Source organism: Manis javanica, chromosome 7 (assembly GCF_040802235.1).
Source record: "Manis javanica isolate MJ-LG chromosome 7, MJ_LKY, whole genome shotgun sequence".
Classification (NCBI taxonomy): domain Eukaryota; kingdom Metazoa; phylum Chordata; class Mammalia; order Pholidota; family Manidae; genus Manis; species Manis javanica.
In genome coordinates this window covers 47,290,902-47,309,981 of record NC_133162.1, presented here as the reverse complement: position 1 = coordinate 47,309,981, position 19,080 = coordinate 47,290,902, and the positions used below count along the sequence as shown (strand labels likewise).

At 35.2% G+C, this 19,080-nt stretch overlaps 1 protein-coding gene across 4 annotated transcripts in view; it reads left to right on the top strand.

Annotated features, from left to right (window-relative positions):
* Nucleotides 1-15,697, top strand: part of TET1 (tet methylcytosine dioxygenase 1) — a 127,804-nt gene extending 112,107 nt beyond the window's left edge. For all 4 annotated transcript variants that reach the window (XM_037002899.2, XM_073240941.1, XM_073240940.1 and 1 more), the window contains 4 exons: nt 2,929-3,018; nt 4,722-4,859; nt 7,226-7,574; nt 12,009-15,697. In XM_037002899.2, coding sequence (XP_036858794.2) covers nt 2,929-3,018; nt 4,722-4,859; nt 7,226-7,574; nt 12,009-13,018 — 1,587 coding nt within the window. In that variant the 3' untranslated portion in view covers nt 13,019-15,697. The remainder of the gene's footprint in view (nt 1-2,928; nt 3,019-4,721; nt 4,860-7,225; nt 7,575-12,008) is intronic.
* The last annotated feature ends 3,383 nt before the right edge of the window (nt 15,698-19,080 follow it).

Sequence of the window (19,080 nt, the reverse complement as noted above, 5' to 3'; positions counted from 1 at the left end):
GTGAACACTGCTCTAGATGTTGTCCAAAAAACATATTTGAGAAAGTGTGTGTTTAAAACATTTTTAAATGAATAGAAATATAATTTATAGCTTTTGAGATAATTGTGGGGAAAAATCTTTAGAAGAAAACAGTCCATCTGTAAATCAGTGAAAGGAGTTTTTAAAAATCATTAGGAAACAGGATAAGTAGAAAACACAAAACAAGACAGCAGGAATTAATTGAACTGTATCTGTAATTAGATTGTAACATCTTTTGAAAAAGCTCAGAATTAATAATGATCCCCTTAAAGAAGTAACTAAAATTATCTAGCATTTTCTGGAGTTCCCATCTACTGCAATTAAACAAGAAAATGGCTCCAAAGAGAGAACTATCATTTGCAGATAACATCCCATAGAAGAAGTATAACACAAAGTATATTAGACCTTTAGGGGGAAAACTAAAAATTTGTGAAGGATATTTAATCTGATAATGGAAAGGTACCATATTCAGAGATCAGAACACTTGGTAATGAGATATAATGTGTTCTCCCTTAAGTTTTCTTTCCAAATATATGATGAAACAATATATAAACATGTTAATAGTATTGATGTGACTGTTAAATTTTTATTCTATAACAATAATAGTGTTATATAATTAATGAATGCGAGATCAATTTTGTTTATGGTTTTTATTAATGAGTAAAATTTATATAGTGCTTATAATACAGGAAGAAGCGTTGCTTCATTCCAGGAATTGACAGAAAGCCAAAATGGAAGTTCAGCAGGCAAGGGAGAGTGAGGCGAATGCAGCAACCTTGTGAGCCATGTCAAGAATTTTGGAAGACATTGAAAGGTCTTAAGTAGGAGAGTAATGTAATTACACTTGTTTTTTTAAAGAGGTCCTTCTGGCTGCTCCTTGAATAACAATGTGGAGTTGGCAACGAATGGGTTTAGCAAGATGATCTAGCTATGAAAATAGTCCAGGGAAGGAATAATAATGACTTGGAATATGGTTATGACAGAGGAAATGGTGAGTAGTGTTGGTCTGGAAGGATTTTCAGATTGGGGTGCTGTTCCTTTACATTGGGTATGCTGAAATAGGTCCCAATTTATAGAGGGTGGATTATAAATTCAGTTCGGATACATTGAACAGGAGATTTCTAAGGGAAATCCATGTGTGAATGTCAGGTCAATAATAAGAATCTGAAATTTGAGGGTGATCTGTGGTCCAGATGATAATTATAGCCATGGATGTGGATATGATGGTTCTAAAGATCAGGTATATGATGAGAAGAAAAGAGGAATACAGAGTTGAGCCCCAGTAGGTAAAGATCTGAATGAAGAAAACTCTGTATCTGATGTACACATCCATTCTAATGAAACAATTAGAAAGTCTGGATTTTTACTATATAAATAATGAGCTTTACATTAATAAAATAATGCCAGTAGTCAGCTCTACAAGCTTTATTTGGTTTGCTTCTATCTGCCTACTTAATTTCAACATTTCTACATAATACATGAGACAGTTCAACAAAAAAGATGATAAATTACTCAGTCTAACTTGTGACATTGGATATCTCATAATAATTCTACTGGCATTAAATTGAATTACCCAACCCAATACTTCAAATGTTAGAAAACAATCAAAATCTTTTTCATAGGTATTTAAATCATAATTCTAAAGTTATCCTTTAAATAGATGGAAGAATTAATCTGTGAATATAACAGGAAGTGTTTTTAAATTAGGGTCCGACTTTCTTGACTATACTTAAGAAGCTACGTTAAGTAACAGATACATAAATAGACAGATGAGTGGAACAAAGTGATTTAGTTAGAGACTGTGTATACATGAGTTTCTTTTTTCAGTGAAAGCATCCACATAAGTCAGCAGGAAACCAAAAGGTTTATTACTGGTGCTTTACAGTTGCCAAGATTGAGGCTTGTTAAAAGCACTCAAGAATTAACTTCCTATGTCTATGTTGCTATGTTCCTTTGACCTTTTTAATCTCGTGTATACTGGAGGTGAACTGATCCACGTGAAGGTCTTCTTTCTGTGTCCTTGGCATCCATTAAATCTCAAATGAAGCAGAAGTCACAAACTTTCTGCAGTCCCTCCTTCGTCCTTGCTCTCAGTTCCCCTTTAATTATTGTCCTCCTCAAATGTGAATGGATCATTTATCAAGTCTCAGACTTGATGTAGGATATAACCATTTTTGAAAAACTTTTACAGTGGTTTTTCAACTGTTGTTTCCAAAGCCTCCCTTGTCTGCTTCCTACCTCAGACTGTCATCTGTGACATTTTGATACTCTTGTGACAATTCTCCTTTGAAAAAGTTTTAAATGTTTCTACTATCAGTAGCAATCCAGGTTCTTGATTTGGTGGTAAGGCTCCTCATAGTCCTACCAATTCTTCAGTTTGTAGCCATTGTAGTGTAGAAAAGAAAATGCTTGTTTTGGACAACCATTTGTCCACTTAACTTCATTTAAAACTCTTAGCCAAGGATCTGATACATACAGTTGTGCCTTACGGGTGTTGCTCTGCCATCACTTTTATAGAAACTTGCTGCACTGTGTCAGAATTCTTTTCTTCGCTATAGACCCTTGTCTACAGGACCCTTGTCTTGATACACTTCCAGTGCCAGTGCTAGTGAATAAATATAAAATGTTTTTCATTTTTAGCAACATGAGCGCTTTTACAACTTACCTATAACACCAGATGGGTTTCTAATTAGCTTACAACATAGAATTTTAATGTCAAAAGACTGAAGCATAACAATGACTAATAGCTTAGTTTTTTTAATTCTCGTAATTTTCTATGGTAGATATTTTATCAGGGTATGTATGAATTGTGTATCAACCACACACATCAGAATGATTTATGATTCATTTTCATGCCTCAAATTAATATGTCATTATGAAACAATTTTTACGGACTGTTTTTTCCTATAGGAAAAAAACCTTGAGGATAATTTGCAGAGTTTGGCTACACGGTTAGCTCCAATTTATAAGCAGTATGCTCCAGTTGCTTATCAAAACCAGGTACGTTTTGGGACCTTATAAAGTGCTCTTAACATGGTTGAAATTTCTATATAAACAAAATCATTGTTAATAAAAAACCTTTCAAATTTGAACCTTAATGTATATATCTATTTATCAGATAACTTTCAAAATTATCTAGTCTTTTTTAAGAGAGTCTTCCTATTATGGCAATTAAATTAAAATTCCAGAGTGTCAGAATTATAATTTCTAGAAATGAAATACCTAAAAGCGTGAATCCATGATTAGTTCAACATATAAAATTTAATCAATAGATTATGTTTGAATAGAACAAAAGGCAAAAACCACATGATAACTCTATAGTTGTAGAAAAACATTTGACAATCCAATACTCTTTCATGATGAAGATACCCAACAAACTAGCAATAGGATATCCTCCTAAACCTGATAAAGTACAGCTGTGGAAAACCCACAGCTAACATCATGATGCATTATAAAAGACTAAACCTTTTTATCTAATATTTGGAACAAGAGAAGAATGTCTGCTCTTGCCACCTTCTTTTGAACATTTTACTGGAGATTCTAGTTATGGCAATTAGTCAAGTAAAAGAAATCCAGACTAAAGAAGAGAAAAAATTATCTCTAATAGTAGATGAAATTGTGTGTGTAGAAAATACTGAGAAATAGACACACACATGCAACTTAGAGCTAATAAGTGAGCTAAGCAAGGTTTTAGGGTAGAAGATCAATATGCAGAAATCATTGTATTTTATAGCCTAGTAATAGACAATCCAAAAATGAAATTAAGAAAAAAATACATCATCAAAATTTAAAAATGTTTTAAATTGCTTCCAATGACATCATCAAGAAAGTAAGTTGGGGTGGGGAAGGAGAGATGCTGACCAAGGGGTACAAGTTCTCAGGTGTAAGATAAGTAAGATCTGTAGATCTAGTGCACAGTGTGATGTCTATAATTAACAATGTGAATTATTTACTTCAAAGTTTTTAAGAGATCTTAAGTGTTACACTACATACACAAAATAATCACAATTGTGTGAAGGGATTGAGATGTTAACTAATTTTACTGTGATAATCATTTTACAATACATACATGTATCTAGTAAACACATTGTACACTTTAAACATACATACGTTATATGTCTGTAATCATAAAGCTGGAGGGGGACACACAAATTCCTTGAAAAGTAAAAAGACAACCAGAGAAAGTGAGAAAATATTTGCAAATCATATCAAAGTAAAAATAAGTGTAAATTTTTAAAATTTGAAACATAACCAGAGATCCATGTTTTTTGTATTTGTATTATCATGAATAGCATGCTCTCTCAAATTCTCAGCTTTTTAAAAAGTTATAAATTCACTCTTTACTGATTCACAAATATATAGATGTATATGTCTACTTTTTGTAAACATCGAAGACCCTGCATATATGATTAATGCATTGAATTAGTCTTTCTTCCTAATGGAATAATGTAAATTCCTCTTCTTGTTCACCACCACCAATAGGGATTAGTGTCCTTATCCTACTTTTAGTCATAATCCATGGTTTTTCTCTATGTGTTCTGAAATGCTTTATCTTCTACAAAGTCACTACAATAATACAGCATAGTCTCAGAAATCTCTGAAATTACAAAATGTGATTAAGAACTTTGTCAGGAAGTGATTTTTACAATTCCTGAAGCAGATTCTTTCAGTCTCTTAAAATTGTGTCATGCATTCTTTTTTAGGTGGAATATGAGCATGTTGCTCGAGAATGTCGGCTTGGCAGCAAAGAAGGTCGTCCATTCTCTGGGGTCACTGCTTGCCTAGACTTCTGTGCCCATCCCCACAGGGACATTCACAACATGAATAATGGAAGCACTGTGGTAAGTACCTGGGTGGCTTTGATTCTTAGAAGCTCCATTGCTATATGCTTAGACTGATGTCCTTAACTATGGTTATGGTGATAAATCATATTTTATGTTCTGTTCCACATAGTGTATATACAGAAAAAATATTTGTATAAGTCATAATCAAAGCACTTCCAAAAAGTTACAGGACCAGCCTTAAACAAATATTTTGTTGAAAGTCTTCAATGATATATTTAATTATACTAGGTTTGCTAGGGAGTTAGACTACATGATTATTCAAAGCACAATTCAGTGCCATCAATTGGTACGTAGGAAGTTAAGCAACTTAATGTCTCTTTTTTTGCCATCTTGTACCTCAGGGTTTTTGTAAGGGAACTGTACTACTATATTTATTGTCCTTTTTATGCATTTTGGTTCTTGATGCCAGTATATATGAAGTTACATTAATATTCCAAAATTACCAGAAATTTGTATTTAGACGTGCATACTATGCTTACAGCCATGAAAGAATCACATACCCATAGCATGAGACCAATCAAGAGATACTTAAATAAGCTAGAAGACCCCAGAAAAAATTGTGCAATATAGTCCTTTTGTAAAGGAAATGAATTTGCTTCAAAGTAACTGTCTTCTCACTGCGTAAAACAGATTAATAAAGAGCAATTGCCTCTTTTTTTGCCCTACACCAATCTGGTTGGTTGGCCCTATATAAAATAGCTACAAGCCCTAAAAGTGTGATTACAAGTGCAGACTGATCCATCAAAAGGCACCTTGCATTCCTTGTTTGGTCAGTTGATGTTTATCAGTGATAGATTAAGGAGCCAAAATAAATTTTTTGTGTATCACTCCTCTCTGCTGATGTGGACTATAGTCTTTGAGACCAATGTTATTTCTCACTATTGAAATTATATAAGCCTGGCCAGATGAATCTTAGCCAGAGAGTGGTTCATCATCATCCCTTGGCTAGTACATTTTACCTCAATTGCCTCATTACCAAATACCTGTGAAATTATGCTGGATTAGGTTTGGAGTCACTCTAGATCTGGTTCCTCTTCTCTTGTGCATGATTTAGTGATTGCTCTTGTAATGAGCCTTGTTCATAGAACCTGGCATCTCCATCTCCTGAGCCCTTGAAAATATACTGCCAACTTTCCTTGTACCCTGTTTCTCCCATCCCTCTAATTCTGCTCCTAATGTCTAGTCCTTGTCCCCTGCATAGTCTCCCTGAGGACAAATAAATTGTTGTAAACATTTATCGGTGGAAGACTCTAATTTTTAACATGATTATTTTTAAATTATTAGCAAATTCCACCCAGAGTGCTCAATATTTTTGCCTTGCTGGAAAATGTGACTACAGATGTTGAGAAAATAATGTGATCAAAACTTTCAGCTTACCTTCTTTATCATCCGTGTGCATCTAGTTCCATCAACCCTGAAAATGAATTTTGACCATTTCATTTATTTCCAACCCTATAACATCTCTGCTATCTTAGAGTTTGAAGCTCTAGGACAAATGCTTGTAATGAAAAATAATGAAACAATTCGATTTTTTTGATGGATTTTTTAATGACATTTGAAAGTTAATTACCATTACAATATTAGTTTATGAAGAAGAATATTAATATTAGGTATCAAAAGTCAGGAATTCCCTATATATAGTTCTGTATTTTCATTTCTCTACAATAAATAAAAGTAGCTTTTAAAATAAGGAAAAAGACTGAGATCAGTTATATTCAAGACAGAATTTTTTTAATATTTCCTATTTTACGTCCAAAAGAAAGATGGGCACACTTATTGATGTGCTCCTAACTAGAATAGAAGCAAAGTGAAGCAGAAAGAGAAAATTTATCAGGGTAAACTATTTGGGTTAATAATTTTAACTATTAGAATATAAGTTCTGCTAGAAAGAGAAACATCTTGCTCTTGTTTTGCTTCATTAATATGTCCATTTATTTAGTGAAGAAGGAAACATACCATCCTAACAAGGTGTGAAAAAAATTCTGTAGATAAATTCCACTTACAGGTAGAGGCGGAAAATCCTAGAGGAAAAGACAGCAAATTAGAAAATTCATCATAACTGAGCCCCTCTACCCAAGGAATATAGTATTATTTAAATCTTAAGAAATATGGTTACATATAGGCTAAAATAACATCTTCTTAATAGTTCATATTTAATATGAAGACAGTAAGTTACTAAACTGAATAGTGTTGGGTGGTTTGATATATAAGGCATTTGTCTAAAATTGATGTAACAGTAGTAACCAATGGAAAATTAAATGGGAATAAAGATTCCTTCCACAGAGGCAACAGTAAGAAGGTGGGAATAACAGTGACGCATGTACAGGACCTGTGTTTCCCATTTCATGTTTTCTTCCTATCAGGTTTGTACATTAACACGAGAAGATAACCGTTCATTGGGTGTCATTCCTCAAGAGGAGCAGCTGCATGTGCTGCCTCTTTATAAACTTTCAGATACAGATGAGTTTGGCTCAAAGGAAGGAATGGAAGCTAAAGTACAATGTGGGGCCATTGAGGTCCTTGCACCCCACCGCAAAAAAAGAACACGTTTTACTCAGCCAGTTCCTCGTTCTGGGAAGAAGAGAGCAGCAATGATGACAGAGGTTCTCGCCCATAAGATAAGGGCCGTAGAGAAGAAATTCATTTCCCGAATCAAGAGGAAGAATGATTCAACCACAAACAACAGTAAGACTTCATCGTTGCCGCTTTTAGGTGAGGCCAGTGGACCCTGCTCATTCTGTGCACAGCTTTGCTTGGCAGAAGGATTTGGACTTGACTTGGCACCTTATTTTTCCTCTCCTTTTTCTTTGCTACTGTCTTAGGAATGAGGCAGTAGGAAAAGGAAGCTTTAGATCAGAATTAAATTAATCAATTAAGTTAGCTAATTGTTCTTCACATCTCATGTTTTTAATAGAGTTTGTTTAGAGTCCAAGCCAAGACAGTATATTTCTACATACTTGCCAAAACTAAAAGTTAAGAAAAGTGACTTATCAGTATTTCTTGGAATGTTTTTCTACTTACATTTTTTTTTTTTACATGTTATTATTATTATTTGTTCCCCATCTATTTTGGAGACCCATTTCTTCTTGGCATACATGGAACAATATCACTTTCTTGAAGTCTTCCTTAATCACCTTTACCATCAATTTAAGTAAGCTAGTCAACAAATACTACTGAGGATTACTTTGAACTTTCTAAGTTCTGGAAATGTAACAGTGAAAAAGAATTCCATTTAAAAGGGGTTGTCAGAGAAGGATTCACTGAAAACTAGGCATTTGAGTAAAATCCTAAGAAGTGACAATGGGCAGTGTTTTTATTTGGAGAAATAGCATTCCAGTCCAAGGAATGGCAAGTGCAAAGGTGAGGAGACAGGAATTTACCTTGAATACTTGGTGCACGCAAGAAGGCACCAATATGGCGGGAGCTGGAACAGAACATGAAATGGGGAAAAAAGTAGGAGATGAGATCCAAGAGGTGAGAAGGGTGTCTGAGCTGCTCATCTCGGGCTTTGCAGGCGGTTGTGAAGACTTAGGCCTTTACTGTGAGTAAGAGAAAGGTTACCGGAGCTTTCAGAAGAGAAAAGGGCTATGATCTGACTCAGAATAACATTTTGGTTACTGTGTTGAAAGTTGAAGTGGGACAGAGAAGAGAAAAATTGGGTGATCATAAAGAGGCTGTCCTAAAAACTCAGGAGAGTGATGATGGATCTTGGAGCAGAATGGCTAATGAGAACATGAGAAAGGTACAGTCTGGGGCCAGGTGGAGTCAACATGATTTCAGATAGATTAGTTTTGGAGTGTCAAGGTTTACGCCGATGTTACTGGCCTGAAGAAACTGGAAAGAGATGGAGAAACCAACGATCATGAGAAATGGAGAGAAAAGAACAGATTTGGAGAGAAAGGGAGGTCAGAAGCTCACTTTTGTACATGCCAAGTTGGAGATACCTGTCAGACATTCGAGTCTAGATGTTCAAGGTGAGCAGTTGAATAAGTGTATAGTTCAGAGAAAAGTTCAGGCTGGAGGTATCATTTAGGAGGTCAGCCACATAGAGTTTGATCAAAGACAGATCCTGAGAATTCACAATTTGTAGAGGCTTCAGAGATGAGGAAGAACCAGCAAGAGAGATGTGGGAGGTCTGGTGAAATAAGAGTGAAACCACCAAACTCGGGCTTTGCAGGCATCTGTGAAGACTTAGGCCTTTACTGTGAGTTTTCTCCGGTGTTTCAAGGAGAGAGTGATCAACCATATCAAAGGAGTTCAGGACTGAGATTTCATCATTTGATCTGAAAGCTGTTGAGGTCCTGCCAGAGCAGATTCAGTAAAGTGCTAGTGAGAATGAAGTTGATTTATGGGGAAATGAGAGAGAAATATGAGAAACTCTTGTGGCTGGTAGCTGTAAAGAAGATCAGTCAAATGCAGTGAAGGTTATGAGTTGAGAGTTTTCTTTCTTAAATTGCAATTTGTAAAAGTTACAGGAAACTTTTTTAAATATACAAAGTAGTGAGTTATATAATGAATCTCACCGCATATGCACTTAGTTTAAAATTTTTTCAATACGTAGCAATTCTTATTTATACCCTGACCCAGACCCCATCCCTTTGTTTTTTTTGTAATAAATTGTAAACACCATATCATATTATCCATTGATTCATCAGTGTGTGTCACTAAAAGATAAAGAATCTTTATTACTGCAATAACCTAAAACAAAAAATAATGCATTAGTACCAATAGTGTTCAAATTGCTCCATGTGCCTCCTAATTGATGTTGCTTTTTTACATTTGGTTTGTTTAAATCAGCATCTAAACAAGGTCATACATTATATTTAGTTGTTATGTCTCCTATATATTTTTTTAAGCTCATTTTTCCTCTTTATCTTTTTTTCTTTTTTCATTATAGCAGAAACCATTGTCCTATAGAGACAAACTCAGCTTCGCTTTAAAAAGGTTACACCATGGCAAGAACACTGTCTCTGACTAGTACTCTTCTGTTTCTTCACATTAGGAAGTACATAGTGTGTCTGGTGTACATAGAGTACATAGTGCTCTTTGTGGTGTTAACACTGATCCATGAGCCAGGTATTGTCAGCCTGCTGGACTCACTGTAATGTTCCCTGTCCGTTTTTTGCCTAATGGTTTTAGAAACACTTAGCATAATTTTCTGTATTCCTTATTTCATTAGGAGTAATGAAGTCTGTCCTCTTCCATTTGTTAGTTGATCTTCTTTTAAAAAGAAATATTGTCCCTATCAAGAACTTCAATTCTGAGGTACGGTTCTAACAGAGAAATCAAATGCTTAGCGGTTTGCCTTTATTCATCAGTTTTCAGAATGCAAGTTAGTTCTCAAGTGTCTTCCAGTGTGGTCAAATTTTTTTTTTAATAGTGTCCATTTGATCTCATGGCCTTTAACATAGTTTATATTTCTAAGCATAGTAATTAGGGTTTTGTTCAATTTTTTGTTTTGCTTTGTTTTTACTAAATTTGAAAATGTTTTACAAATCCTGGTCATTAGAAACTCATCAAGCTGGCTTCTGAATTCTTTTATCAGGGTCCCAGTTGTCTTTGATAGTTTCCTAGCTTCTGTTCTGACAAGATATTTCAGGCTTATCTTATATAACCTTCCCTATATCAGCCGTTTCTCTGAGAGGTCTAAAGGAAAAAATGCACTATGTATTTATACTGATATTCAAACTTAGAATTATAGGGTATTCCACAACCTCTTTGATTTTTACATTTGTAAGAGGTGTTTTTTTGTTTTTGTAAGATGAGAGAAATAACAGTTTAGACATTTATATAGTGCTGGGAGATTCATTAAAGAGACAAGGCAGGGAGAATTATCATTTCTTTTTGCTTGTAGCTCTATTTTATAGATACTTAATAGAGGTTTATTTTAAGATTCACATATCTGGTTCCATGCTGCTTGTTAACAACAGTCATCTTTCCAACTTTGTGTCATTCCCCAGGAGCATCCTTACATGCTATTTTTTTAGTAATAAGTACCCTGTTAATACCTATAAGCACAATATTTGCCCCATAACCCTTGTCCTTTTGAAATCTCACTCATAAGAACTTTTTAATGGATGTATCCAACTCAGTAAAAGACTCATCACTCTTGTGATCTTTCCTTCCCGTGATGTCTATTCAATCAGCAGTTTAACCTCTATAATGATAACAGATGCAGCCACAGACAGTAGTAGCACAGGTTTCTTAAGGTACCACTCCTGGGCCCTGTGTCTGAGTTCTCTTCAGAGAACTATCCTGTCTCCAGGTTGTATCACCTGAGGGGAAAGTTGCAGATTTTCTGAATTAGATCAGTGTTTGCTATTATATTGCTAGTTATTTTAAAACATGGCTACTATTTCTATTTCTTGGTCCTAAAATCCACTGCTCTTGCACTTGCAAATTTTTTTTTAGAACGTCAGAACAGGGAGAATGTCCTCAAGCAAAATGATTCCATCTGATGTGTTTGTTTGAAATTGTCAGAGCAGATTACTTGCATTGGCCAGTATGATGATAATCTACGTAGTTAGTGAGAAAGAAACGAAGCTAAATGCACTTGTTATTGAGGTTTACAAATGGCTTGTTTGCAATTAAAATTTTTTATGTGACTTCCCTTTGCCTAATAATTAACTTTGCCAGTTATGATGCTTTCATTACCCAGAAATATTTATAAACTAATACCTATTTTACCTTTCAAAAAATGAGATCATACAATACCTAAAATGTATCTAAGCATCTCTTTGAGTAGTTCAGTATGGCTCTATGTAGTAATATTACCACCTGCATTGTATTCCAATGTGTGGTTTTAATATTTGCTTCATAGCCAGTGTGGTCATTTCTAATATCTTGCTGTTTGAAACAGTGGACATCCTTCTGGCTAAATCTGTGCATTTATTTGTGATTATTTCCAAAGGGAAGAATTCTTCAAAGAAAATCATTGGGTGAAAAAGCATACCAAACTACATGCAATTTTTAATGATTGTGTATGTATTTAACTCAAAGTAAATAGAAGAAAACTGGCCAACAGTGCCATCATCAGTGTCGTTACATTATTTTTGGAATGTCACATTAAAAATATTCTTTAAAGACAACAGCTATCAGAAGTTGTTTGTACGTACCCTCATATTTGGTGTCCTTTTCTCTGTTTAGGGAATAAAACCGAGACTTTGCAACCTGACATAAAAAGTGAAACTGAACCCCATTTCATCTTCAAAGGTTCGGACACTAAAACCTACTCACTCACCCCATGCATTCCTCACCCAGTCAAAGAGGCAAACTTTTCTCCAGGCTTCTCCTGGTCCCCCAAGACTGCTTCGGCCACAACAACTCCTTTTAAGACCGATGCGTCAGTTCCATACGGGTTTTCAGAAAGAAGTAGCAGCCCCACCTGCACAATGCCTTCTGCAAGACACAGTGGTGCTAGTGCAGCCGCTGGGCAGTGCCCTGGAACTGCACCGCCTGGGGGAGTGGTTCCTCTTCCCTCCTTGTCTTCTCCCCTTGCCAATTCCCTGGTTTATTATGAGCCCCCCACTGGTCCATCTGAGCAGCTAACTTCGCATCTGCCAAACCAGCAGCCCCCATTCATCACCTCTCCTCCTGAACTTGCTTCCTCTCTGGTGGAAGAAGAAGAGCAGCATTCTGAAGCAGATGAGCCTCTCTCAGACGACCCGCTCTCAGACGACCCCTTGTCACCTGCTGAGGAGAAGTTACCCCACATCGATGAGTATTGGTCAGACAGTGAGCACATCTTCTTGGATGCCAATATTGGGGGGGTGGCGATAGCACCTGCTCACGGCTCCGTTTTGATTGAGTGCGCCCGGCGAGAGTTGCACGCTACGACCCCTGTTGAACACCCAAACCGGAATCATCCTACGCGCCTCTCCCTTGTCTTCTACCAGCACAAAAACCTGAATAAGCCCCAACACGGTTTTGAACTAAACAAGATTAAGTTTGAGGCTAAAGAAGCTAAGAATAAGAAAACTAAGGCCTCAGAGCAGAAAGACCAGGCAGCTAATGAGAGTCCTGAACTGTACCCTGAAGTTAATGAATTGAACCAAATTCCTTCTCATAAAGCATTAACATTAACCCATGACAATGTTGTCACCGTGTCCCCTTATGCTCTCACACATGTTGCGGGGCCCTATAACCATTGGGTCTGAAGGCTTTTCTCCCCTTCTTAATGCCTCTGCTTTGCGCAGTGTATTTTTTCAAGGTGCTGTTAAAAAGAAGTTATGTTGTCGTTTACTATAGCTTCATCTCACCCATTTGAAGGCCGAGGTTAAAAAAAAAAATTGGGGTGGGTATTTCTTAACTGTGACTATTTTGACAATTGATAGAAGGTGCACATTTTAAGCAAAAATAAAAGTTTTATAGTTTTAAATACATAAAGAAATGTTTTGGTTAGGTGTTAACCTTGATAGAATCACTCAGTTGGTGCTTTAAATTAAGTCTGTTTACTATGAAACAAGAGTCATTTTTAGAGGATTTTAACAGGTTAATGTGCTATGATGTAAAATCAAGATGCAGTGTTAACTCTACACAGCTCCTGGTGCTTAACCACACTGACACAGTTAAAAATAAGCTGAATTATTATTTCATGGTGCCATTGTTCCAACATCTTCCAATCATTGCTACAAAATTGGCATATTCCTTTGAAATAAACCAATGAAATCTTCTTTCTCTTAATATATCTCTCCTGTATAAAGTAATTCATTATTGTTAATAATGGTTGGAGGTTGTTCATAAGTTGTAAATATATATTTTAAAAGCACTTTCTATTTTTAAAAGTAACTTGAAATAGTATAGTATAAGAATCCTATCGTCTATTGTTTGTGCATATTTGCATACAAGAGAAATCATTTATTCTTGCTGTGTAGAGTTCCATCTTGTTAACTGCAATATGTATTCTAATCATGTATATGGTTTTTTTTAATGTGTCCTCTCATTCAAATATTAGTTACGTATATAAAATAGATTGTGCAAAATGTGTTAATTATCTCTAAATTAGAATTAGAAAGCATATCACCAATATTGATTAATGTTTTATTTGGAACTTAGTAAGAGTGGTCTCTTCTGATTTACTGAGTAACAGTGGCCCCAACTTACTTTCATCCCAGCTTTCTTAATATAACTCTTGAAAGGGTTTGCCAAAGGAGAGGGACATAATAAGATTCAGAAGAGTCAAATGCTTCTAAAGTCTCAAGGTGATAAAATACAAAAATTAAGTAGCAAGAACCTCACCCATCCCAAATTGCCTTATTTGTTCTGAAATCCATTCTGATACAGAATAAGAATAAAATTCCTTTAGAAATCTTTTGAAGAAAAATTCCCTAGCATCGTCACCCCCCCCAACACACACATGAACAGTAGGAGTGGTATTATGAATATGGTTTTGTCCGTTAAGAGCCAATCTAAAGTAGTTTATCTAAGTGTTTTAGTTTTGGGGAAGTGTAGCTCATCTTCTCTGATAATTGCCTAGGTAACAGGAAAATAAGCATTCTTTTTATTTTAGTCTTCCCATTATTTTTTTCCCATTAATTGTATTGACTTACACAGAAACAAAAGGGATTGCCCAAATAAAATGTTTAGAACAAGAAGAAATTTCAATTAAATACTTGATTCCTGTTAAATGCAAAGGTGCTATAACATTCGAAGTGTCAGATTCCTTGGGAGCGTGGAAAACCTAATGGTGCTTCTCCCTTGGAAATGCCATAGGAAGCACACAACCGCTAACACTCATGATTATGGTGCAAAAGCAAATGGTTCTAGCAAGCTCTCTAAAGGAAAACTCATTGTAGCTAATACTAAAATAATATATGGTGCAAAGTATCAGTTTCAAGCTTTTGACTAATCCAAGTAAAGGAATATGAAGGGATTGTAAATAACAAATGTGCATTGATAGACCATCTTGTACAAGTAGATTTCTGCTTCTTGAATATGTAAAGTAGGGTAATTCATTGACTTGTTTTAGTATTTTGTGTGCCTTAGATTTCTGTTTTAAAACATGTATATTTTTGTGAGCCTAAGGTTTCCTAACACATATAAGTATATAAATAAGTGACTGTTTATTGTTTCGACTGCTTCAATAAGATATTTACTAGTACTAGACTATCAGGAATACACCCTTGTGATATTTCTAGAGTTTAGGCCTTAGCTCCCACTAGAAATGATTTCTTCAACAGGTTTAATGGGTAAAGTTTTGACCCTTTATCCACCCACCCATCTATCCATTCTTCCATTCTATACTTAATTGAATGTCTCCAAAATTTAAGTATTAGCTTTTGTTGTTCTTTGAATCACCACCAATGACATAACAAACTTGAAGAATTAAAATCCTAAAGGGTACTCTTTTTGAAAAATAGATTTTTCAAAGAAATACAGCAAATTTCCTTCACTACAATCTCTTGTGATACATCTGCAGTAATTCAGATCAGGCTGTCACTAACTTTAAGTAAGTTCGCTAGCAGTCTAAACTTGAAGCACCAATGTTAACTTAGGGGAATGTTGGAATTTGTGAAGTTAGTTGCAGTTTACCAAAAGAAGTCTGTGAAAATAGCCAGTCTCAACTACAAAGTTTCCATTACTTTATAATTCACACCATCAATGGCCTGCCTCAAGTGATAATCCCATGGTGGGAATCACATGAGTCCTACCTTGTTGGATTCTATTTCATAAAGTTTAACAGTTTACCATCCCATTGTCTTGTCCTGTAAATTTTTTTTAAATATGCTTATTCAATGTTCTGCAGCATTGTGATTGTATGCTGGCTACATTGCTTTTAGAATGCTCTTTTTCATGAAGCAAGGAAATAAATTTGAAATGACATTTCACTTAGAAAACTGGTCATCTAACATTATTTCTACATCTCTAATACATTTTATTATAAGGATCTTTTGTTTTACCTCCTTTAAAGCACTCAAATTGGGTTTTCAGTCTTGTGCCTTTGTTTATGGTATAATAATACAATTCACTGATAGATGATTTCCAGGTTAGCCCAATCTGTTCATAATATGTTAACAAATTTATCAACCACTGAGAGAATAACTCCTGCATGTTGTAGAATCCTACAAAATATGCATCCCTTCCAAATCCCATTTCTAATGTCTCTTAGGATAGTGTTGAAATTTTTTTTCTTGTGCTCATCATTCTCACCTATATCTTTCCAACTTATCTACAAGGTATGAAATACATTATGTCATAAACCTAATTGAAATATGTTACTGGAAAGTTAGCCTAGCTGAAAATGTATACCTGTAGGTAAAGTTTTGCAACATGTTAGCACAATGTTCACATCTTAACCTTCCAACATCTTTATTACACAATCTGCATGTGGATGAAATAATTTCATTTGTTAAATATAGAATTTCAACTAGATGAGATTCATAAGCACATTTCTTGAAACACAACCCCATTACATACTTAATTGAATGCATACCCTTCTGTAAATGAAATACCAACTTAATTCCTATGAAGTAACCTACTTTCTAATGTTCTTGCTTCAGTGGAATCCTAATGATAATCATTTATTTCACAATAGCATGTATGAAAATAACCCCCAAGGATTTAATGCTTAGTCTTTTTAAAACAAATTATAGTGAGATCTTTTATCTGGGAGAAAGTTTTGACACTGCATGACAACTTCCACCAATAGTGGGCATAGCATTACCTTTGAATATGCCACATAAATCGGTGGCTTTATGTGACCTTCAATAATATATAGCTACCCTCTGTTTCACAACTTCTAAATGCATGGAAATTTTTTTTGTCTAGTTTTAATGCAGCTGAGTTGTGAACTTCTGTAGAAATTTATGATGATAATTGTGAAAGTAATATGGCATGGCCTCTCACAGCACTGGAAGACACACCTTAGAAGTCATTGAGTTCAATCACCGGGGCCCGGAAAATAGATGTCAATGTCAGTGTCTAATTACATTTGTAATTAGAATGTAAAGTCAAAGGAAGGCCACTTTGTGCTTAGGAGGATTATAGGGGAAAAATCTTGATCTGCTCATCCACAGGGTATTTTATCACTGGGAAATAATCCTATTTTGGTACAAGGCAAAAATAAAATGTCTTTGGGTTTTTATCTGAGTGGTTCAGGGAAAGTTAAGTTAAATAGGATCAAGATTCCCCTGGCAGTTTCCTGGGCCTTGTGTAAGAAATCTGGCTGACTTTTACCTATGAAGCTGTCTTGTTTACTCATCCTGTAAGATGTGGCAAAAGTTTTATTTGCTATTTCAGTAAACAAATATCACATACTTACACAAGGCTTTTATTTCCTCTGTAACAAGGGTTAGATGTATGTAAGGAATTACAAAAGATTGAATAGTTGAAATAATTGAGGAAAGTATATTTCCATTGTATATACTACCTAGCCATGGTTGTACAGTCTATATTCATTCCTCTTGCCAAGCTGGCCTGCCAGTTAAGTCCCAGCATAGCTTATTTTGACATGGTTATTTGCTTGTATTAGAATACTGTATTACTGGGCACAGCTTCTAAACTTGCCCATAAACCTATTGAACTCATAACTTCAATATCAGTAGTATGGCACACTTAACCAAGTGGTATAATCGTTATCCTGATTCCTGAAGGAGTCTGGATTTATCCAAATTTATCCAAATCAAATTGTGCTCCATGTTGAGCTCTCTTAACAGGTTGAAAAAATAATGCCATCCATGGGTCTGGAATGCAATTCAGAAAGAATCAGTATATCCTTTGTTAGAAGCTCTATTTGTGTATTTTCTTAGAATATATTGAGATTTATTAGCTACTTTTTGCTTTTTTCTCTTGTGTATAAACTAGAAACTAAGTTCCTCTGTTAATTTTGGTTAGGGTGGAACTGACATTTTACAGGACATCACTCTTTGTCCACATTGAATTCTACAAACTTTAATTCTCAGCATTCCAGTATTTGGATGACTTTGTTTTGATCCCTGTTTCTGCTGGGCACCCAATCAAATACCACTGTTTGCTTCAAAAGGCATGTATTTTATTCCTTAAAGTATTCCAAATGTATGCCTTATTTTGCCACAAGTCCAACACTAATCTTTTCCTTTGATGGCTGTGCTCCTTTCCAATCCCTGCTTTGACATCGTGATCCTGCCTGAATTACAGATTTTCTTCTAGTTTGTTCAGCTATTGGGTCTCCTAAATTAAAATAAAAGTTAGTCTAAGGTAAGAACATTATTACCGGATGTTAAACATGAGTTGATTTAGCCCATTCATGTTTGAGTGCAACTTTGGAAACTTGATTAACAATGTAAACCTAGTTTTCCTAAAAAGAGAAATTTTGTCCTTAGCAGCTGTTAAGAAAAGCATCCTCTCTTGTCATACTCATCAGAAAAAAGTCTTGCAGCTGTCAGAAACATTTTCATTCTTGGACAAAAAGTACTGGAAGATAATCTGGTTTCTTCCCTATTTGGCTGAGTATAAACTTACAGTCTTTGAACAGAATCTGTTACTTGTTTTCTTTTCTCATTTTACTGAAGCTACAATGTCACTAAGTGTAGTTTCATCCTTTTTACAGTTTTTATCCTTTCCTCTGATTTTCTTTAAAACTCCATTGGTTTCTCTTCTTACTGTTTCCATTCCCTATGTTCCCTACACACAGACATTTGGTTCATTTTAAGAATAAGAATGATCTCGATCAAGCTGTCTTTTAAGATCATGTTTCTCAAATCCTTTTTAGGATAATACCAAAAAGAACCAAGAGCTTTTATTCAGCCCTTTTCAATTAGGGGCAAATTTGGTTTTTGAGAATAGGTCGGGGTCACAAGAACACAGGTTAGCATCCAGTGCTGTCTTTACCAATCTCAACAGTGTTTGACACTCAACTCATTTACTAGTGTTTGAGTATTTTATTAAAAATTGTATAAGAAGTTAAATATTCTAGCACTATTTCTTTATGGCTTTGCTATTTCTTGATAATGCATCATACTAATTATAAATTATCTGACCAGTGACTCGGAACCAGAAACGGGTCTGATCTATAACTAGACAGTGGTTTTCTGTGGGGTTTTTGGGGTTTTTGCATGTTTTCCTCCTTATCTCCCAATTTTGTGGATGGTATCTATCTATTAATGTCAGCGTATCCCCTGGAATTTTGTTGTTGGCAGTGATAGGAACTATAACCTGGGAGAGAGAAGTTTAAAAATGGATTGAAAGTACTTGGAAGAGTTCTTAAAAGATGGGTTGTCAGTCATCAGAAGCTCTTTTGAGC